This window comes from Pieris rapae, chromosome 20, assembly GCF_905147795.1.
Source record: "Pieris rapae chromosome 20, ilPieRapa1.1, whole genome shotgun sequence".
In the NCBI taxonomy this organism is placed as follows: domain Eukaryota; kingdom Metazoa; phylum Arthropoda; class Insecta; order Lepidoptera; family Pieridae; genus Pieris; species Pieris rapae.
In genome coordinates, this window is record NC_059528.1 from 5,732,873 (window position 1) to 5,751,976 (window position 19,104).

The following is a 19,104-nucleotide window of genomic DNA, read 5'->3' on the forward strand; positions in this document are numbered from 1 at the left end:
TATTATGATTAAGTAACCATAAGTCCAAATCGAAATTAGTTTTTACACGTTAACAGTATCTGGAAGTACATTTTTTTAAATATTGAGCCCATAAGTTTCAGCATACTTGTTCTGTTGTTACTAAAAAACCAATTGACATGACGAAATGACATATGACCAGTTATTAACTGGCGCGAACTCTAATATAAATTTCCTGTGTAAATTTTTATACTGCATTTGATTTTGTCACTTTTGTTTACATTGTAAAATTTGTAATTTGTATTTAGATTTGAAATAATTAAATCCAAAAGAGAATGTAGATTAATATTTTTTAAATTACGTATCATAGTGAGGAACTACATTTGTACTAAAGAATTCTAACCTAAACTTACATATAATGGTGAATATTGTTTTAATTCTTTCTTTAGAAACATAAAAAAAATGTTTATTTAATTTTGTTTGCACCACAACAGTCTTCAGCTTCACCGCCAACAGTACCTGGACGCGAGTCAGGTGGAGATGCTAAGAAGACACAACCACCATCTAGCATTGTTACCCGCAATGGTGCAAGAAAAGCTAAAATACAAACACGTGCCCGTACAGCCGGTACTGCGAAAGTATGTATTGCATTTATTGTTATCAATGGAACACAATTGTTCAATCATTTTATCTAAATTTAATTACTTTATGTTTTACTTATACATACATACATATGACACATATGATGCAAGAATAATACACCTACAGAAAATGATAATGCCACTATGATAAACAGTTATTTGTATAGGTATTATGAGACTATAACTTGTATTATGCTCTACTCATATTAAGAATATAAGTTTGGTTTTAGTCTTTCTTATGGATTTTTAATTCTTTAATGTATCTTCTATGTTTCAAATTTATAGGGCTATTATTGATGATAATATAGGCACTTGTTGCTATGAAATTAGAGATAATATTTTAGTAATTTAGTATATGGTGACATAATATTCTAAAACCTGCATTGACTTGTTTAGGTTATCGCGGAATGTGGTTAAAAAATGTATTAAGAATATACATCGCGCAAAATAATCTACATCATAAGCACAACCCACATACACACCATCACGTACACACCCACACTTTACACCATTACACAACACAACCAATTTAGGCTCAATTAATTAAATTTAATCAGTTAGTTAATTGTATTAAATACTTTGTTTGTTTGTTCCCTTTTGTAAATCTTTTTGTTATATAATGTATCATGTATTCCATCTGTGGCTATGTTCTCGGTGTATTTGTTTGCTTTTATATGTATTTTGTGTTAGCTGTAGGAGTACAAAATAAATAAATAAACCTTTTGTAAAAGGCACGCTAATCCAAGATTTTATTAAATATTCTAGTTAATTTATCTTATTCTTATACTATACAGTTTCTACCACTTTGCACCATAAACAGTTAATATAAATAAACAAAATATAAATTACTATGTGTACATAATATATGATAATGAAATTAAACCTACTTATTTGCATATTCCTTATCTTATTTGCAATTTAATGTTGGATATTGTGTTTGTCAGCCTTCAGCATCTCTTGTGGCTGCAAAGCGGAAAGCACTGCAGAAGAAGAAAACAACAGTAGAGACAGTTTTAATGGATCCTTATCAAATAGTTAGTACTTTTAGCTAAGTTTTGATTTATATGAATACTAGTGTATATGTCACCGTAAGATTGTAAACATCGTTATATTACAATCTATCTAGTAAGATTGTAAACTATCGATACATTTACCGGAAAATGATGCGTTAAATTGCAATCATAATGATACGGTTCACAATCTATCGATAGTTTACAATCTTACTAGATAGATTGTAATATAACGATGTTCACAATCTTACGGTGACATATATATATCACTCTAATTGTTACTAATGGGCTATGGAATATTCTGTAAAGGCATTTATTTCTTATATGGGTAAACATAATTATAGGTATTTAAGGTCCATATAAATTATAATGTGTATTTTCATACAAAAAAAATGGATTGACAACTATTGAACTAGATTTAAATTTGATTGACAATCTAAAATATGACACGGAATATTTTAGAATACATAATTGAAGGTGTTTGGAAACTGCCTTTGCTATGGCTTTTTTTTTTTTTTTTTTTTTGCTATGGCTTGTGAATATAATAAATATGTATTTTAAATCAGTGGCACCACAGCCTCTTTAGGTCTGGGCCTCAGATCTGTTTTGATTTGTTTCATGATTATTAGATTAGATTCAGCTAATTTTTCAATGTAATTGTGAATACGCTTTCACTTAATGCATTTAATATTTTTCTACTGAAAGTTACTACTATGCATTAGAACACTCTTTTTATTCACCAAATGATTTTATTTCATGTAGGCAATGGATGCAAAGAGAAAAGTAAAAGGTCCTACTGGTTTTGTTACTGAGCCACGTATGGTAGAACATAAGTGTTTGTGGGATGACAACTATCCAGAAAATCCAATGCGACTCATAAGTGTCATTAATAGGTATGTAAAAAATTGTATAGTCTATGTTACCAAAAAAAAGATATAGTCCCCGCCATGATGTTTAGTGTCACATATATTTGAATATATGTATGTGTGACATTTTAAGGCTTGTAGGTTAGGTTAGTTGCCCATTATCCCAAATGTTCCTCGGATAACCATGTACCTCTGGGTAGATTATAAATAAGTCATGAAGTGGTTTATATTCATCTCTTGGTTTTTTTATGTTTTTTATTGGTGGTCCAATAATTATATACGTATTTAACATACATAACTTAACTTGATTTGCATTTATATCACTGAAAGTAGTGTTTTTTAATTATATATATCTTTATTTACAATCAAACTTTATTTACAGATGCCATGAGTTAAATTTAATAGAACAGTGTACTGAAATAAATCCCGAGGCTGCATCAAAAGAAGAAATTTTAAATTTACATGACGTATCTGTTTATTCTATGATGGAGAAAACTCACCAGAACAATGATGTTGAATATTTAGAAGATATATCATCGTGTTATGACTCTGTTTACATACACCCAGTGAGTGCTATAGTTGATAATAGAGATAATTTTTAAAAATTACAATAATTTATTTTTAATAAAAATGTGTTCTTATATCTCCCAATAACACTTTTTCTTCTAATTTTAAGAAAATATGTATGAACTGTAAAACATTATAGGTATATTTTTTTCACAGTAATGATTACCTAAAATGTTCCTTCCACCAGTGAATTTTTAATATTTTTATTAAAGCACTTTTTTTTTAAATGAATAAATCTTGTCATGTGGATGCGGATTTTTCATAAATTAAACATTACAGAGTACTCATGAGCTGGCTCTCATAGCAGCGGGTTCTACAATAAAACTGGTTGATCACATAATAAAAGGGGATATACAGAATGGAGCAGCATTTGTTAGGCCTCCGGGACACCATGCCATGAAGGCAGAGCCTTGCGGCTATTGTATTTACAACAATGTGGCACTTGCTGCTAAACATGCACTTCAACACGGACTTAGTAGGTAGGTGCAAATTTTATAATCAAGTATCTAATAACTACCCTCAAATTTGTTAAATTCTTATCCAATTGTTTGCTATCATTAAAATATATTTTATTGTATGAGTCTGTACTTGGGGACTGGAAGCAATAATACAATGCTGCATGCAGAAGATTTAACAGATTTATATACATTCACTGATACTTACAATCAAAAAGTGAGGTTAGCCACAAATAAATATTAAAATCATGCTCATACGTGTTGAATTTATAAAACGAAATGTATAATCACTCTCACTTTTCTTGTAAATTCACTTAAATTTGAACTAGTATCACTTAACTATTTTATCACTTTCAAATTAATAATATATTGTTATTCTTATTTCAAACCAAACTTCAAAACTAATATATTGTTGTTATTATTATCATATATTACATTATATTCTTTACGTCACTATACTAAACTTCGATAAAAAAAGCAACATGGCGCGTAACCGAAAAACGTGACGTTTTCTTACAAAATTTCTCCCATACGTTGATAAAGAAGTTTCACTTCAATAATAATAATATTTAATTAATTATTTTCAGAATACTGATTGTCGACTGGGATGTACACCACGGCCAAGCAACACAACAAATGTTTTATAACGATCCAAGGTTTGTTCACACTTTTAGGTTTTAATACCTTTTTTAGGGATCACGGGGTAAACCGGAAGGAAAGTTTGCGCATCGTATCGCAGCGCGGGAAACGTATACTGATTGACCAATCACGCGATCGCTACGTTACTCTCCAATTGATACCTGAAAATCGCTTCTACGTAGGTTATAATATTTGTTCAAGATGTTTGCCGGTATCTGTGCGTAAAATAAAATAAATCAGTGGCGCTGCAACCTCTTTAGGTCTTGGCCTCAGATTTCCGAATCTGTTCATTTTTTTAAATCTAATAGTCAAGTAGGTGATCAGCCTCCAGTGCCTGATACGTCATCGACTTTTTTGGTCTAAGACATGTCGGTTTCCTCGCGATGTTTTCCTTCACCGTTCGAGCAAATGTTAAATGCGCACATAGAAATTCCATTGGTGCACAACCGGGGATTGAACCTACGACGTCAGGTATGAGAGTCGCACGCTGAAGCCACCAGGCCAACACTGCTCATCTGTATAAAACGTTTTTTTATTTTAATATTTATTTACAGGGTCGTATATTTCTCGATACATCGCTATGAGCACGGATCGTTTTGGCCCAATTTGCGTCAATCCAATTTCGACTACATCGGCGAAGGAAAGGGGGCGGGTTTTAACTTCAATGTACCCCTGAATCAAATCGGGATGAAAGATGCCGACTACCTTGCTATATGGTACCAGTTACTCCTACCGATGGCTTTTGAGGTATAAAATTTATATTTTGTTCCCTTGGATTTTTTTATCAATTATTATTTATTTCTGTATTTTATATTGACTATCATGCGTAGTAAAAACGCCTGGAATTCGAACGTACATGGGAACTTTAAGTACATAATAAAGATTTATATTTTTTATGTAGACATTAAGAACTGAATTACAAAGGATATAACAGTACCTTAATAGGTTAAAAGGGTTAACAGTCTAGAACGTACACAAAATAACGTGTATGAAAATTCATGTTACCGACGTTTCGTGGAGTTGCTAAAAACTGCTAAAATTATTTGCTATTATTTTCTTTTTTCCTACGTTTAATGTGTATTTACGTATACTCGCGGATGCTTGGCAGACACAGGTGACTTATCTTTATATATATTATTCTTCTGTGAGTGTGTATGTCACTGAATTTCTCTCAAACGACTGGACCGATTTTGACGAAATTTTTTGTGTGTGTTCAAGGGGATCTGGGAATGGTTTAGATTCACCATTCTGTCCGCTGGACAATGTTTTTTTAATTTATTAGTATTTGTTGATTTTGGAATGTTTTACATTGGATCCGACAGACGGCGCTACCATCGCAGTGTCAAATTTTAAATAATGTTCGAATTTTAATTTTAGTCTGTCCCGACAGTTAGCGCTGCGATCAAATTAAAAAAAAGTTTTGTTATCATTGTGTTATTGCAGACCATGTGCTGGATCGTTAGATGTTGTCATAACATTTGAATAATAATTTTCATCAAAATGGTCAGCTTATTAGAAAAAGTTTTAAATTTTCAAATTAACGTGTAGACAGGACAACGTCTGTCGGGTCCGCTAGTTCAATATAAAGATATCTGTCGGGAGTATCTTTGAGATTGTGAAGAAGTTGCATTGATCTGTTAGGGCTGCGCCTGGTTAAGTTTTCGTGTCATTTTCACGCCTATTTATAAAATTGTAGATTTGAACCTTAAGCTTTAATAAAATAATCCTGTGGTCAATATTATAGTTTCATTTTAATTTAAAATAAATGTGTTATCATCAGTACCAACCGGAGCTGATCCTGATATCGGCGGGTTACGACGCTGCGATCGGATGTCCGGAGGTACTGTCTCTCTCACACATTATTAGTCCATATCTCCGTCTCTTTCAGTTCTCCCCACAACTCGTGATCGTATCAGCCGGGTATGATGCTGCCGTTGGGGATAGAAAAGTACGTTTTGACTTTGACAGTTGACAGTTGACACCTTACAGAACACTTGGAAAATCATAGAGTTGTATTTAGTAAAATCATTTTATTTTTAAAGGTTTTGCTGATGAGGTAAAAGAAGGGGATGCGAATGATTAAATGGTTTTTCATTAAAAAGGAACATTTTTTTAACCGACTTCAAAAAAAACTGAAGGAGAATATTAATAAGATTTTTGTTACATTAATATAAAGCTATATGTTAACCATTGATTATTTTTATTTTAATATTTATAATATTGTACATATAAATCTTAGTATAAATCTTCGTACATATAAACGATTAAAAAATTACAGGGTGAAATGCTGATAACACCAGCATGTTATGCTACATTGACGCATTTGCTCATGGGCGTGTGTTCCCGAATAGCAGTCGTGTTAGAAGGGGGCTATTGCCCTACGTCTTTAGCGGAAGGAGCTGCCTTAACTTTACGAACGCTGCTAGGTCACCCACCTCCCATGGGCGAAGCTCTTACTGAGCCCACGGACTCGTAAGTATTCTTATAAACCTGTTCTTGGCTTCAGATTTCTGTATAGATTTACTGGGTGTAACATGACGCACTAAAGTTTCCATCTATACGTTAGTTGACTTAATGTATAGGGCACGGCCGTACCATCCTTTTCTCAGTTCGCGTTATTTTCGACCCCTATGAGTTTGGTATTACATATATCTGAAGATTAATAATATTATTTACACTAAAATAGGCAAAGTTGTATTTTGAGTTGCCTAATTGAGTAATCGTTGTGATCTTACAGAAAAATTAGTTTTTCGATTCGCATAGTACGTCTCCCGTGACAAACAGTGTTTTTGACATCTAAATTTCACACAATATATCTCTGAATTAGTGGGTTAGAGTTTTGTTTTTTAAAAGCCGGCAACGCACTCGCCCTCTCGTTTTGAGAGTGTACATGGGCGGCGGTATCACTTAGCATCGGGTGACCTCCTGCCCCTGTTCCTAATTTGTTAATTTGGGGTTACTAAGATGGCAATAAAATTGTAACTAAATCTTTCAGAATTCAAGAATCAATCTTAAACTGCATTTACGCGCACAAAAATCATTGGAAGTGTTTCTACCAACCCACATATAGCATGTACTCGGATTTAAAAAACGTATGCGACATCGACAAAGAAAAACATACTGTTATAGTGAAGTGGGAGGGAGACGAGACTAGACCAGAGAAATACCCAACAAGAAATTGTTATCCATTACAAAGTATTGAAACGAAAAGGAATATTGCAGATAGATTAAGACAGTTGCAGTTAGGTAAGTCTTAAGATCTATTTTTGTCTATGAAAATTTATTGTTTTTTTTTTAATTAGAGAATCTGTGTTTGTGTTCAAATTTCAAAAATAGAAGCCCATCCTAGTATAAAATATTAAAAAAAAACAGGTCTGATGAATTTTAGCTGACAGTAGTAATTTCTGTTTTTCTTCCAAAACAAAATCCCTAACTAAAAATGGCTGATGACAGCCATTGCTTATGAAAGCATCGCTGGTTTTCCGTGTTTCCATCATAACAGAGTTGTGTGTACTTATGTACATGCGTTAGAAGTTATACATAACTTCAATTTTTTTAATTTTTTTTTAATTTCAGCAACTGATTTAACGCTGCCCCAGTATCCAGTGTGCTATATATATGATGAGGCCATGTTGAAACACAAAAATATTTGTGAACCGTAAGTATCAAGATAATTACGGTTACACATGTACATTATTGTATTTAATTAAATGTTTCTCCACAGTGTCGTATTGGCATACGCTGTAAAGATAATGTGTGTATGTCTGAAATAAATAAATAATAATCTATACAAAAACGCACTTTCTTCGCTTTACGATTTTCTTTCTTCTCGAATCTGCTTTCTCGAAAACAAAATTTTCTAACTATATATGTCTGTATAATGTTGATAAAATTAGAACTGCCTCCTAAGTTGAAATATACGCCAAATGCTGTTGAGTTTCAGAGAAATTTGTTGTCACAAATACACACAAATATAACTTAGCTTTCCTGAATCTACTTTTAGGGGTCACGTAGAATGTCCCCAAAGAATTATGCGTGTCCACGAACGACATATGGACTTTGGTCTGATAGATCGTGTGCATTTGCTGACGGCGAGACGCGCCACCGATGAAGACATACTCGCAGTGCATACGGAGAAACATCTAACCAGGTATTGAATATGTATAAGTCAAGTTTAATATTTTTTGACGTGACAACGTCTTATAAATTGGTTTGCCGGGTGACACTTCAAGAAACTGCGTTACGCTCCGCTCACGTTATGCGCTCACAATGAGAGCGAGTGAGAGGCACGCGTCCCTTCCACTCGGGCATGGTTAGCCCGCCTAAGAGCGAGAGAGACAGACATAAAAAGTGATTCATCCTTCTGCCTACTATACGAATGAATATTCACATTAAAATTATTTTACCACTCAAAGTCGTTGTCACGTAAAACTTTCGCCCGTATACCGACTTTACAGGCAACCAATTTTTGACATACAGGAGTACTTATTCTCGACTCTGATTCTTGCCTTGAAATCCTGCGGCGATAAACATTAATGTATGTGTATAGGCCGGCAACGAACTCGTGAGCGGTCTGGAATTCAGTGTTTTCATGGCGGCGATAATATCAAATGAACCTTATAGCTTATTTTTATTTAATATAAGTTTTCTTTAGCACTTTAACTTTGTATGCATAGTTATATTGAAATTTATATATATGTTGGTTGAAAACAATTCTTAGATAACCGTATTCTTCTTTTCATTTTCTTTTTGTATTAAGTTAAATATTTGACAATTCCAAGACCAATGTAAAGTATTTCATATCTGACACAATCAGATATGAAATACTTTACTTCACTTTATTTTTAATGGCAACTAAAAAAAATATATAATAATTTGAATTATCAAAACGTGCTTTTCTGGAACTGACATTCTCTTTGATACTTTAAAGATAGCGTTGATAGTAATATTTTTTACTAAAATAAAACAATATAGAATGTGGTTCTAACTGTGCAGAGCTACAATCAAAATGGCTGCTAAATACCACCACTTTTAAGAGTCAAGAGTTGATTATAAGATTCTAGATACGAATGGAACTATTCAGAGATATGATATACAATAAATATCATATAGGTGAACGATCATAAAAAAAATAAAGTTTATATTGTGTAAAACAACTCTCATACTTTCTAACACATATACATACACACATTCACGCATACTTAATGTCTTATACGACTCGTGTATGATTAGTTGTATCACTAAAACCAATTTTTCTTTAATAAAAATGTTTAAAAAAAATGTACCACGCATATGTAATCGAGTTACCGGCAATACGGTTAGATTAATTTCGTCACAACTATATTTCTGTCATGAATAAAGTTTTTTTTTATGTGTGTGTGTGAATTTTGATTTGTATAAACCATTATTTAGATTGAAGGACTTGTCATCGATGAAGCTTCGAGAGCTGAACAATTCAAAGGACACATACGATTCTGTGTATTTCCATCCTGATTCGCTGGAGAGTGCTACTACGGCAGCTGGATGTGTTTTGCAGGTAACAATTTACAATAGTATTTTACTTATCTTCTTTAGAAAAGATATGGTACGTGAAAAATTCTTTTACCATTAGAATCCTATTACTGATTTAATATCCAAATTTATTAACATTACAATCTAACCTTACTTAGACTACTAAAAAAATAATTTAAGCTAATAAAAATGCGAATTTTTATAAGAATGTGTCCTACTACTTACAGCCTCTATTTCGAGGAAGACACTCTGTTCTAAACGGATGAAAATTTCCACAAAAAGATGGCGAAAAAATACCAATAAAAATCTCTATATTGCGTAAAACATTGACAATAAAGCCAAGTAAACACATCAGTTTTATAGAAGAACATAAAACCAACAAAAAAGTTAATTATTATTCTAACTATATGTCTAACTAATTAAATTAGTATTAGTACAGATTTTCTAATTTTTTGGAGCATTTTTCATATTTTTTGGGTATATTACATTTCCTTCTGTGTAAATAGGAAGTTTGCAACGAAAAGAACTGAGATAGCTTTTAGTAAAATTCAAATTCCAGCCTGTTTGGTATAATTATATTCAGTCCAAGTTATAATCTCCGATTTGTTACCTACAGATGGTTGACTCGGTACTATCCGGGCTAGCCGGATCCGGGGTATGCGTGGTCCGTCCACCCGGGCATCATGCGGATAAAAGCACTCCCTGTGGCTTCTGTCTCATCAACAATGTGGCCATCGCAGCACAATATGCCTTAAAACACGTAAAACGAGTGTTAATACTCGATTGGGACGTGCACCATGGAAATGGGACGCAGAGTATTACGTTGGACAACGAACAGGTTATTTTTTTTTGTATCAATCTATACTTTGTTATAAAAAAAAAATTTAAAAAATTGGTGGAGCTACAACCTTTTTAGGTTTGGGTCTCAGATTTCTTTACTGTGGTAGTTAGCCATCTGTGCCTGACATATGCCGTCGACTTTTGGGTGTATGGCAAGCCGGGTTCCTCAGGATATTTGTCTTTACCTTTCGAGCGAATGATAAATGCACATACAAAGAAAGTTCATTGGTGCACAGTCGGGGATCGAACATACAAACTCAGAGATGAGAGTCGCACGCTGAAGACACTGGATTAACACTGTTATAGTCGTTTTATTATATCTGAATATTTTATTTTTATAAATTCAGTTAAACCATCAGGGTAATGCATATCCAAAATATTTCAGATATTATACATTTCCCTACATCGCTACGACAATGGTTCGTTCTTCCCGCAATCACGTGATGCTGATCATACAGTGGTTGGAACTGGGAAAGGGGAAGGATTCAACGTTAACATACCCTGGAATAAGGTAGGATTTAACAAAATTGTGTTTTCAGCTTCTCAATTTACGTGTTATTTTATAGATCTCTCTCTCTTTTTAACTAAAATACTATTTCGTCTCTTTCCGCCCAATTGTGTTTAAGTTTAAATGTGATTCATACCAATGGCGGTGCACACTTTTAGGGTTTGGCCTCAGATTTCTGTACCTGTACCGTGATAATTGACTGATCACGTTACATACACACAAAACATAGCTATGAATTTTTGTATGGAGAATTTGAGCAGTTCCATTCCTCGGGTGTAATGAGATTTAAATGGAAACAAGAATGTGTATAGAATAAATATAGCAGAAAAAACTACATGTTGTATGAAAATGTATGGGATAAAATACTGAATTTTTTTTTATTCTTACTTTGCCGAACGACCTTAATGCACATATACATATACACGTTGCCCATCAAGATTATTGCACATAATCTTGATTCTAGACTAACAATATTTTTTTCCATTAACCCACTATATTTTATAAATAAGATTTATGTTTCTATTTAGATATACATAGTTATTATTTTTTTTAGTTATAATTGTATAATGTAGAATTCGGTGTTAATTTTTTGTTTGCTTATTTTCTAAAATAATTGATGGATGATACGTATGTGTACAACACACACTATTATATGTGGTATCATTATTTTATAAAATGATAGTAGCTAATGTCAAATGTGGAATCGAAATATAAGTCGTGGTATAGTAAGTAATTTAAGTCTAATCTAATTTAATTTTGCTAGATTATATTGCATGTAATGTTTCTTACGTAATACATTTGTATTTTAACAGCGCGGTATGGGCGACGCAGAATATATAGCGGCGTTCACGCAAGTCGTAATGCCGATAGCGAGAGAGTACCATCCCGATCTTGTGCTCATATCAGCCGGCTATGATGCCTGTTTTGGAGATCCAATCGGAGGTATTTTATTTATTATAATTTACACGCGAGTTTCGTGACATAACTATGAGTTCCTAGAATTACTGTTTACATTAAACTAACTGGTTAATATTATTTTGTCACATAAACCTTCAAAATTAATTCTTAAACTTGGAAGAATTTCCCTAATAAAAAACTACAGTTATTCATATTGATACCACATTACATTAATATCAAATGACATTCACTAAAAAAGTTGTTTTTAACATTTGTATGTCTAATATATTTATATAATTTAAAAAAACACAAACAAGGTTTTTAATGTTTTAGCATTACATAACTTCTACTTTCAGGTTGCAAAGTATCACCAGAATGCTACGGAGTAATGACTCACATGCTCAGAAGTTTAGCTGGTGGCCGTGTCATACTTTGTCTGGAAGGTGGTTATAACATAACCAGTACCTCGTTTGCTATGGCTATGTGTACCAAAGCTCTTCTAGGCGACCCTATTTACACACATTACGATCCAAAAGCATGTTGTAACTGGTCAGCCATTGAATCTATAAACGACGTCATCAAAGTACAGAAAAAGTATTGGAAAAACCTAAAGTTTCAACTGGCTTTACCAATCGAAAATGTTCTACAAAAGGTCTCGCCGAAATCTACGTTAGAAGATGGGCTAGCCAATTTAACTATAGGTTGCACTGACGGTATACACTGCGGTACCGATGATGAAGCCGAGGGTAGTTCAAAAAATATAGATTCCGGCTCGAAGGACCAAAGTCTAAAAACTGATAGTTCCAAACCTAAGACGTTAGTAGATTTTTTATCGGATAATATGCAAGCTATAGTTGATGGAGAAATGTTTGCTGTGGTACCTTTACCGGGATGTCCCCATTTGGATTCATTGTACGCAATACCAAGTGATGTGAAGTTTCAACAAGGCGTTAAATGTACTGACTGTGATCATACTATTGAAAATTGGGTCTGTCTTCATTGTTATATTGTAAGTAATACTCAGAAATATTTAAAACTACTACGTCATTCGTTATTCCAATAAACATGTCTACAAGGGATATTTCTTTTACAGACGGCTTGCGGTCGACATATAAACGGCCATATGGCAGCGCACTATTCTACCACGCAACATCCTCTATCTCTTTCTCTCGCTGACCTCTCGGTATGGTGCTATCCCTGTGATGCATATATTGACAATCCATTGCTCTATGACGCCAAGAATAACGCGCACAAGTGCAAATTTGGTGAAGAAATGCCCTGGACCTATAAGGACGGTATACATATGGATTAAAATTGGTCCTTCGGGCCAGGTTAGAATTCTTGTGTTAGTTCCTTTCGGGTTGTTAAAATGTTATTAATGTAAAACTTATTTGTAAAATTAGGTAATTTATATATATATAGACGATTTTCTTTATATATTTTTTATAATGGTTTTATCTGTTCATCAAAATATTATACTAATTAAGTTTGTATGTACTACTATATTCATAACTTAATATTTTTTTTACATAAGTCAAGTCAAAATCTGGTTTTATTTTAATGGAGAAAAGTCGGCAGGTTTTAACTTACATTTGTAAGATTTGAATTTTAGATTATGATATTTTTGGTGGCATTGCCTGTTGGTTAACAATTTTAAATTCCTGTTTTACGACATGTTTTTTAATCTAACTTTAACAATATATAATTAAGTACTTTGCATAAGGACCATTATTCCAAAATAGTTCATTCGGTAATTGAGTCAACTTAATGCATGCATAACTGGTTGTTAAAAAAATGCACCATGTTATAACTATGATTTGATTTGCATTTAAAAACCTAATATACTGTGATTATGGTCAAGTAGTATTATATTTTGTAAATAATGTTTTAATTTATTTAATCATTGAATAATAGCTACAAATTGTATAGTGGTGATAATTCTTATGTGAACAAAGTAAATTTAAATATAGCAACAAGAATCAAACAGTTTTTATTTACATCTTTAAAGTGATAGGAGTACTTTTGAATTTGACAGCATCAGTTGGTATCCGTTGTAACCATTTTTGCTCTATAATTATTTGTTGAATGTTTAAATAGTTGGACATGAGAATTAGCACTGCTTTATCGCCTAAACGCAGGTTATAATAACTTTGCTATTTATAAAACATTAGGCCCACATTCCATGAAAACAATTGAAGTCTAAAGCTGTCAAATAAATTTGACATTAAGTAATTAAGAACATGATTTTAGTTTAGTAATATGGGCCTTGTATTTTAACGGTATTGTTTGATTAAGTTTTACCTTTCATAAAATGTAAATGCACTGTTAGTATTTGTACCAAATTGCTTAATATTTATACTAATAAAGCATATCAAGTTATATGTACTCTTTTATTCCTAAAAATGCCACGTCATGAATAAATTATGATCAATCCGGTACTACCAACTTACAGTAATACTTCTGATAAACTCACTAACTAGCATTGAAATTTTGTTTGTATTGAAAATTATTTATTTATTTTTACATTTCATACTATTTGGCGACGCGGAAGACTTTCTATATGTAAGCATCCCTGGGGCCGTTCAATTATTACGTAAGCAGATTAAATGCAATTAATCCCCTAATAGTACATAAATGTATAATTAACGGCAATATGTGTAAAAAAGTAAATAATTACTGTTGAAGAAATCACCAAATAACAAAATCAATTCCCCCTAAAGGGCTTACGTAATCTTGAACGGCCCCTTATTGTAGCTTACTTAGCTTAATTGTTCTGCTTTTTATTTGAAGAAAAATAAGATAAAGGTTGGGGAGAGAGGTGGTCGAGCAGGAAGTCACTCCAATTTCCGAATGTGACTGTCGCCTATTTATAGATCATAGCACAGAACACTATTACTTCCAGCGAAGGTTCATAGTTACACTTCACAGCCACACGCCCACTAATAACCCTATTAACGTAACTGTCCGGATACGGCTGTCAAACATCAAAGAAATGACTTTTCGTAAATTCGAAATTCAAATATTGATGGAGCTGAGGCGGAGTCAAAATTTAAAAAGCGAATAAAGGATTAAGTGTACGCATAACACGTTCCTACTTCGTTGTAGAAAGATATAAATTAATTAATACCTTAATATGCATTAAGTACAGCAGAATTCAATTTATAAGCTTGTAATGGTGCAGATTCAAGAAACGGTGATGCCTATAATGTCTACATCCATATAATATATAACTAAAAAATCAAATAAACATAGAAAAATGTTTCTGAAAGGAAATATACTTAAATCTATAAAGTTTAAGAACACGGTGCCTCTGCCATTTTCGTATTGGGTCCTTGTTACTCTTAGATTTGCATTAACGCTACTACCTCAAACAGGATACATTCACCCAGATGAATATTTTCAAAATGTTGAAGTTATTGCCGGTAAGTCAGCAATATATTTGAAGAATGGTGTTCCATATTTAATTTTCTTTGACATAGACGTTAAATCTGGGGTACAAAAAACAAATAGTCTTGTTATAAACAACAATTAAAAAGTATTAATTCTTTTTCAGGTGATATATTTGATGTAGATGTTGCAAGAACGTGGGAATTCGATCCAAAATTCCCAATACGTAATATATTTGTACCAAAACTTATTTTAGGCCCACCACTTTTCATTATACGGATTCTTAATCCCTTTATAAAACACTACTTTGAAATAGACTTACGGTCACCATATTTCTTGCTAGTCATACCTAGACTTTTTATATGTATTCTCTCATTAATTAACGATTATTGTCTTTATAAACTCTGTATAATGTATGGTCAGAATTTCAGAAACCGTTTAAAAATATTTGCAAGTTCTTATGTTGTACTCATATATTGTTGCAGAAGTTTTTCAAATACATTTGAAATGTTATTTTTTTCCATTCTACTGTATTTAGTAGGAGACTGTATGTTGAAGTCAGACAATGTCATTTATCATCAAGAATATTTGCAAGAAAAATACAAACATGCTGTTACACCTATGGAGAGAGTGAGAATATATAAAATGCAAACACATTTACCTCATCATTCTTTAAACAATGTTTTGAGCCTGGCATCTTTGGTTGTGATAGGAATATTTAATCGTCCAACATTCATAGGCTTTGCTCTAATACCTATATTCTTTTGGTTGCATAGAGGAATTGGTTCCAAAATAGTGGGGTTTGCCGATTTTCATGCTAGAATATTTATGTTAGTTGTTTGTGGTATACCAATGGTCTTGTTATGTATCCTTGTTGACTCTGCCTACTATGGCTACCTGACATTAGCTGATATTGAATCACTTCAAATATCTTGGAGTAACTGGGTTGTGACGCCTCTTAATTTCTTAAGATATAACACTGATGTAAGAAAACTAACTAAACATGGAATTCATCCCCGTTGGCTCCACTTAGCTGTGAATGTGCCCATCCTTTTTAATGTTTTGGGGTTCCTAGCTGGATGTGCAGTTATACTTAATACATACAGGTAATTTTAAAAAATACTTTTTATTGTAACTTTTTTAAAAGGTATATTGAAATTAATTTATGTTTTGTTGTGTGAATTGCAGGTTTGTCAAGGGACAATACACTAAAATGCCTAAAATACAAAGTATTAGAGGACTAATGCTATTATCAGCAATAACACCTTTAGCTGTGCTTTCCTTATTTCCTCACCAAGAAGCCCGTTTTATCATTCCAATACTAGTGCCTCTAGTATATTTATATGGTAACAGTATCCACATATGTGCGGCAGATGACATGGATTTAAAGACATTAAAAAAGTTACTTATAATCATATGGTACAGCTTAAATATTATTTTTGCTATATTTTTTGGTTTCATTCATCAAGGAGGTATTTATCCTTTTATTAATGATCTTTATTATGAAAACAAAGGCAGCCATGGTTCTCACATGCATGTAATTACTACACATAGTTATAGCATTCCTACATATCTTCTTCAACTAGAAAGCACTACAAAAATTTGGAAGGATAGAACAACAAAACATAGCTTTACAATTGCTCCATCAACCTTCATTCATAAGTATGGTTCGTTACCAATGGATCAACTATTCATGAATGTTGATGAAGTTTTATCAAATGCAGAAATGCGCTATCATAAATACAAAAAAAAATATAAACTGTATGTAGTATCACCATGCTCTCTGGAAAAAAAATTATTTAGGGAAGTTAGTAAATACCAATACATAAATTTATTAGAACACAGTTCTTACTATCCTCATTTTTGTACTGAAGCATTTCCTAATTTTCCGAGTGAAGATGATAAAAGTTGTGTTAAAGGTAGTAAATTTATAAGTTACAATGCTCAAACAGATCTAACTATGTTGGAAAGAATCTCTTGCTTTATAAATCAGTTTTGCTTAAAAGTATTTCATGTTAAGGTAAATGAGACATATACACTATAATTATTTTTTGGTTTAGTTCATTCAATATTTACATTACATTACAGGAGTCCATCCACTTAAAATATGTTTGCTATATTTTTTTAAAACAATTACATTTAATATTTTTTACATACTTATACATACTTGAAACTATATTTATATGCATTTTCTCTAAAATATCTAATCATTTTATTAGAATCAATGAAGGTACAGTTAATACAGTTTTATCTCAGTTTTAAATATGTATAACATAATATGTTTTTATGGCAAGGCAAACTGGACTTATTGAAGTGCTTTAATTATAATTATTTACATGACATGACACTATAAGAGTATATATAAAGTACCCAGTGTAAAAGTTTTGTGACTAATTAGTAATTATTATAAGACTGTAAAAGATTTTTAATTTGAATCTCATGTTAAATAATAAGTAATGTTTGTTTCTTGAAAATTGATATGAAAAGTTAAACCATTTTATGTATAGTTTTTTTCAATGAAGTGGAGGTGAAAAATGTGTAAAAATGGTAATTATTATTGGACATTAAATTATACTAAATGGAAATGTCTCATATACACTTTCGCATTTTGTCAAGTATTTTTATGTAGATCTTAAAATCAATCTATATCACAATATTTACAATAAACGCTTATCTTAGATACTGTTTTATTATACAACAATTAAAAATGTCTACCCTAATGGTTGAATACAATTGTTTGGAGTCAAGATAGAATTCGAGTTTTTGAACATTCCCGCCATATAAAAATTTCATTCCATGACATCCACTTGGTGGAAAATATGTTCCTATGAAGGTAGTGTTACAATGACCTTCTAACTTTTAAGCAAGAGTTTACTGTTATGTATAAGTAGAGCAGAGACCCGCAGCCCACTATCCACTAATATTTCATGTCGTGTGGAGTGTAACTACTGCACTGAAATGATTAATGTATAGAACCTGAACTGAACCGTAGGCTACGCCGTTTCAGTGGAACTCAAATAAGAGTTCGACGAACTTAATCGATTTTCAAAATTGGAGTTTGCATGAGCTGGCCATAATAATAGTTCTTCGTTATAACTACAAAGTACAAACACACAGGCTGACACAGATGGCGCTATTAGTAATACCTACAGCCAGGGGTCTAGTCAAGACAGCTTAATAGTAGTGTATGTAAAAAGTCGAAAACTAAATTTGTATGAAAATGACAGTGTCGACCCTAGGCCTTAAAGGCGTGAGTCGGGATACAATAAGCGCCGCCATGACAGTGCTACGAAAAGACATCAACGCTCACGCTTTTCGGTAGTCAACGGCCAGTTAATGTTTCAGCAGTGTAGAAAAACGGCGTTTATCCGCGATGTTTTTGCGTTATCTCAAAAACTGCTGTTTGCAATAATTCAATACAGCTATCGCCATCTTAAATAGCTAAAGTTTCAAAAAACGTTGTCAAAATGTTAATATTTTGGACATTCTTACAAATTTTATGTTAAGATTTTCAGTTATGAATGATTTTAATTTTATGTAGTTTCTTAAATTAATAAACTATAAACTCGTATATTTTATATAATTATAATGAATTTACCTAGAGTTAATATTTTCAAGTTAAGAGTTTTAGTTTTAAATGAATCAATGCGGGAATAAAATAATAGACGTCGATAATTAATATGAAAATATCAACAATGTCAGCAAATTGGTACAGTATTTATTACTGCTACTTCAAAGTTATTTCTGAAGACTGAAATTGGAAAATATTAATATTGGATATTTTATTGATTGTACTTACATTTCTTTATATATGGTAGGTGGTTT

At 32.3% G+C, this 19,104-nt stretch overlaps 2 protein-coding genes across 3 annotated transcripts; both read left to right on the top strand.

Annotated features, from left to right (window-relative positions):
• Positions 1-223: 223 nt before the first annotated feature.
• On the top strand, positions 224-14,273 carry LOC111001863 (histone deacetylase 6). 2 transcript variants are annotated; one of them, XM_022271903.2, is made up of 19 exons: positions 224-379; positions 453-596; positions 1,544-1,633; positions 2,372-2,502; positions 2,858-3,041; positions 3,322-3,521; positions 4,085-4,153; positions 4,691-4,883; positions 5,917-5,976; positions 6,415-6,608; positions 7,132-7,382; positions 7,713-7,794; positions 8,140-8,286; positions 9,549-9,672; positions 10,264-10,485; positions 10,873-10,998; positions 11,808-11,937; positions 12,249-12,901; positions 12,986-14,273. In XM_022271903.2, exons 1-19 carry the CDS (start codon positions 377-379, stop codon positions 13,202-13,204), a joined length of 3,222 nt encoding a protein of 1,073 aa, XP_022127595.2. In that variant the 5' UTR covers positions 224-376; the 3' UTR covers positions 13,205-14,273. The 2 variants fall into 2 exon arrangements, with proteins under 2 accessions (XP_022127595.2, XP_022127596.2); XM_022271904.2 differs by lacking the exon at positions 5,917-5,976 and adding an exon at positions 6,025-6,084.
• Positions 14,274-14,757: 484 nt separating this feature from the next.
• LOC111001873 (GPI mannosyltransferase 4) lies at positions 14,758-18,047 on the top strand. Its single transcript, XM_022271919.2, has 3 exons — positions 14,758-15,314; positions 15,446-16,385; positions 16,468-18,047. Exons 1-3 carry the CDS (start codon positions 15,149-15,151, stop codon positions 17,321-17,323), a joined length of 1,962 nt encoding a protein of 653 aa, XP_022127611.2. The 5' UTR covers positions 14,758-15,148; the 3' UTR covers positions 17,324-18,047.
• Positions 18,048-19,104: the final 1,057 nt, after the last annotated feature.

Excerpts from the sequence above, each read along its gene's own strand:
- LOC111001863 (XM_022271903.2), top strand. Across the intron at positions 5,977-6,414 it reads CTGCGATCGGATGTCCGGAG|GGTGAAATGCTGATAACACC; the intron begins GTACTGTCTCTC and ends AAAAAATTACAG. Across the intron at positions 7,383-7,712 it reads ATTAAGACAGTTGCAGTTAG|CAACTGATTTAACGCTGCCC; the intron begins GTAAGTCTTAAG and ends TTTTAATTTCAG.
- LOC111001873 (XM_022271919.2), top strand. The coding sequence starts at position 15,149 with ATGTTTCTGAAAGGAAATATACTTAAATCTATAAAGTTTAAGAACACG. Across the intron at positions 15,315-15,445 it reads AAATGTTGAAGTTATTGCCG|GTGATATATTTGATGTAGAT; the intron begins GTAAGTCAGCAA and ends ATTCTTTTTCAG. Across the intron at positions 16,386-16,467 it reads GTTATACTTAATACATACAG|GTTTGTCAAGGGACAATACA; the intron begins GTAATTTTAAAA and ends TGTGAATTGCAG.